At 38.3% G+C, this 4264-nt stretch overlaps 1 protein-coding gene across 1 annotated transcript; it reads right to left on the reverse strand.

Moving 5' to 3' along the window:
* Positions 1–1168: 1168 nt before the first annotated feature.
* On the reverse strand, positions 1169–3996 carry LOC138312367 (clathrin heavy chain-like; the record flags this gene model as incomplete). The annotated part of the gene is made up of 5 exons (XM_069253272.1): positions 1169–1944; positions 2372–2545; positions 2820–2936; positions 3529–3693; positions 3878–3996. Coding segments are annotated over 5 exons (794 nt in total), but the record flags the coding sequence as incomplete, so codon positions are not given.
* Between the last annotated feature and the right edge of the window lie 268 nt (positions 3997–4264).

The raw sequence follows: 4264 nt of genomic DNA on the forward strand, positions 1-4264 counted from the left end.
CCGCGCCATGACATAAGCTCACCGGCCCTTCGGGCCAGGTGAGCTAAAAAATTGTATAAGTACTCTCTTCGGAACTAATTCACTTACATACTTTAATCAACAGATTGACTTTTAATTGTGTACAATTTATGAAGATAATTAGTGTATCAATCATAACATCATGGCTCACATTTCTGCCGGTATTAGACAATATCAGTCAATTAATTAGACATGACTATCTATGACATTTAATCTTAATATACGTAACACAAATTAAAATTATGGGAAACACTGATGATTCATGACCTATGAAGGTTAAAGATTTATATACTATGTATATTTGATGAGAGGTGAAATAAGACCTACCAGTAATAAACAATCTGAATAGGTGTAACTCTAGAGACCACTAGCTCTAATTAACATTGACCAGGTAGTGAGTAGCCAGTAGCCACACATCATGCATGTACCCATTCAATGTCATGGCAAAAGATGTTGAATCATAATACAAAATGCAAAGTCACATGTGTTACCCACTGGCGATTTGTCAATATACCTCTTGGCTAAATAGAGTTTCAGTAACCCTGATAAACACTAGCCCCAATATACTGGCACCCCTCAGCCAGAGAGAACATTTATAAAACTGGTAAATACTAGCCCCAATATACTGGTACCCCTTGGCTAGCTAGTTCCAATATACTGGTACCCCTGGGCTAGCTAGCCCCAATATACTGGTACCCCTCGGCTAGCTAGCCCCAATATACTGGTACTCCTCGACTAGCTAGCCCCAATATACTGGTACCCCTTGGCTAGCTAGTTCCAATATACTGGTACCCCTGGGCTAGCTAGCCCCAATATACTGGTACCCCTCGACTAGCTAGCCCCAATATACTGGTACCCCCTATTGACTAGCTATACCCCAATATACTGGTACCCCTAACCCGGCTAGCTAGCCCCAATATACTGGTACTGGCTAGCCCAATACCCCTCGGCTAGCTAGCCCCAAGATACTGGTACCCCTTGACTAGCTAGCCCCAATATACTGGTACCCCTCGGCTAGCTAGCCCCAATACTATACCCTGGTAGCCACCCCTCGGCTAGCTAGCCCCAATATACTGGTACCCCTCGTCTAACTAGCCCCAATATACGGGTACCCCTCGTCTAGAGAGAACATTTATACCACTGGTAAATACTAGCCCCAATATACTGGTAACCCTCGGCTAGAGAGAACATTTATAACACTGGTAAATACTAGCTGCAGTACACTGCCTTATAACACATTGGTTGATACATTTTGATGATCAATGTACTACTGTATATGATGCTATCAATGCTTTAATATTGAGAGGTCAAACAACACACTATAAAGCTGATGAGGATACTGATGATGAGAGATGAAGCTTCTTCTTATGAAATGTTTGAACATTAAAACCATCAATGAAATTCTGAAATGCTATCATGCTGACTAGATTAGATATAAGAGATCAACTTCAGTGGTTATTGTGGGTTTACAACCGTCTGAAATTGATGTCAATGTTTCAAATAAGCCAAATGTCACATGACTTACAGCAATACCATATCCATTAACACTATCTTGTAATCCATACAAGATTTTCTTTTACATTCCAATAGATGGTAAATATAGCTAGAAAAACAAATTCTGTAATCTTGACTTGATTTGTTTGCCAAACTTTATCATCAACCTGAGACATCGTTACCATGACAAATGTGTTTATATTGATGTCTGTATCATTTCAGTTTTGGTATATTGCTGTTTGCATCTCGTAGCAGAAAAGAGTTTGGCTCCATTTGGGAGGATGTGCTGGTGTCCCGCGATCCCCTTACATCCTCATCATTGTCTATCTGTATAGAAATGGCCTTCTCTAGTCGATTGGCCTGGTTTGTCTTCTTGGCAGTATCACGTACATACTTGATGAAACCATCCTTTTTAATATCCACAGTTACAATCTAAAACAACCAAGAATAACAAACTAACGATCAAGCCTGAATTGTAAGTCTTTGATATTGACATACAAAGTTTTAATGAAGATATTACCTGGAGTTAAAATCTACTGATACAAATTTTATTATTGTAACTGTTTTGGATATAATCAAGGTCAAACTTGAATTGCTTGATAAACATATAGAGTATCAATGAAAAGCAAGTTCTAAATATTTCTGATAAATTCTTCAAATAATGAGTCAGGACATTCACATTTACTTGTACAGCCATCGTGTTAACAAAATATGAAATAAATGCTGACAAAACATGTGTGATAGATACCCCATACAAGGCCCTCTGTAGATACTCTCTAACTAAAGTTTCATAATAAACATCTGAAGCTAACTGTTGAAATAAGACTAAAATTTAATAGTTAACAGAGGAAAAGTGTACCTGTCCGCCCCGCGTTACGCCCACTATTCCCTGAGAATCGGTGTTGAGCGTCGAGGTAAAGATGACGTTGAGCGAGACTCGTGTACAACACAGACAGGCAGCCGTTTCCATGTCACACAGATAAAGATAACCATATTTGGTCATCACAAACAGCAGGCCGTACTTACAGGATACCTGCACACACACAAACAACAGCTTTATATATAAATGCTTGGAAATTATTCTCTCACAATACTTAATAAATAGTATACAAACAGCTCTAGTGGGACGGACATTTAGACGATTTTGTCAAAGATACCTATCAAATAGGCCATGGCTTACAAAATGAGACTTATTATCAAGATTGAATTATATTTCTTTTGTGATTTTCATTAATATTGTACTCAAACTCTCATAAAATATGAAAATCTAAACTTTTAAGTTATCGAACAAATTTTACCACACTTACATGCAGAGATACTGGGAAATCATAACGATCAACGTCATCTAGATACTGAATGAGGTCGTAGTTGTTTCGCGGGGCAAAGTTTCCCTGTTTGTATGGCCCCAGCTCTATCACATGTACCTGTAACAAGAGTTTGTCAGAGTCAGATGCTGAGTTGCCAACCTTTAAACATGTAAGATTCACATCAAGGAACAGTACTTTTGACTTGATATTACATTATTTTGGTAAATTAGCAAAATTTATCTATTCTTTCTATCAAATTAGAATTTATTAAAGGATGTTGAATATGATGAAATACCTCTACAACAATGAACATTAGATAGAGACGTTCTGATACAGGGGAGAATTCTGACTGTCAATCCACCACTACTGTTACCCAACTTCTTTTGCTATTTACATGATCAACATCAATTGATGAAAATTCATCTCTTCAAATAAAGTAGCTGAATCACAATGGATGGTTTTTCAATCTTATTGGTATATCAGCAAAAGTTGATCGCTGCAAAATGGTTTGAAATGGAAAGGACAAAATTTAGAATTACCACCAAAGAAAGTTGGTTCACAGAAAACTGAATAGTTAGTGGATGATATAGTTAGAACTCATTAGGTACACACATTCTATACCAAAGAACTGAAGCGTCCATCTGAAATGTAGTCACAAAGAAAAATCTTTAAAATGTGAAAAATTCCTTGTTTTTGTGTTGGAGCTGACCTTGCCGTGGTCGTGGGTCTCCCTGGAGGCCACACACATGACGGTGGACTGTGACGGATTGTCGTCATAGTGATAGGTAGAGAAGCAGACGGCGTGGGCACCAATACACTGTGTGATGTCATCACTGACGCTGTACAGCTGGGTGATCCCCGAGATCCTCTTCTCCTGATAAAACAGATATGAACACACCAAGTACAGTTGAAACAGTTTAGAATCTAAAGGAAGGGAAGGAAGGGGATTCAAAGGTTTTTTCCCAGACAAAATCACATTTGACTATAAAGCAATACCCACCACCCAAAAAGATGAACACAAAGCATCATCAAACATGCATGTCTTCATGTAACCATACCTCAGGGGTGAGTCCTGTGACCGCTAACCATTTGAGGCTCGGGTCAGCCTTATAACTGATGATTTCACTGAAGGCTAGCCTCGGGTGACGACAGAACACTCTTTGCGGAGGATTGTCTGCTGGAACAATACAAAGATTCTATTTTTCTAGTTACAATATAAAAACTGATGTTTTTTGTCTATCCCCCCGATTTAACTTTCAATGCCAATGGACAAGGGCTAAAGACTCTTATATATTCCCATATTTGCATATTACAGAGTTGTCTGCCCTTATGTGTTTCTGAGGATAACATCATACTTTTCAGAGATAATGACATGAGTTACACTCACAAAATAATGATGTCACAATTGATACTTAACTGAAAGGGAGATAACTCTGTTATATGAA

The sequence above is a fragment of the Argopecten irradians genome, unplaced genomic scaffold (assembly GCF_041381155.1).
Source record: "Argopecten irradians isolate NY unplaced genomic scaffold, Ai_NY scaffold_0293, whole genome shotgun sequence".
In the NCBI taxonomy this organism is placed as follows: Eukaryota; Metazoa; Mollusca; class Bivalvia; order Pectinida; family Pectinidae; genus Argopecten; species Argopecten irradians.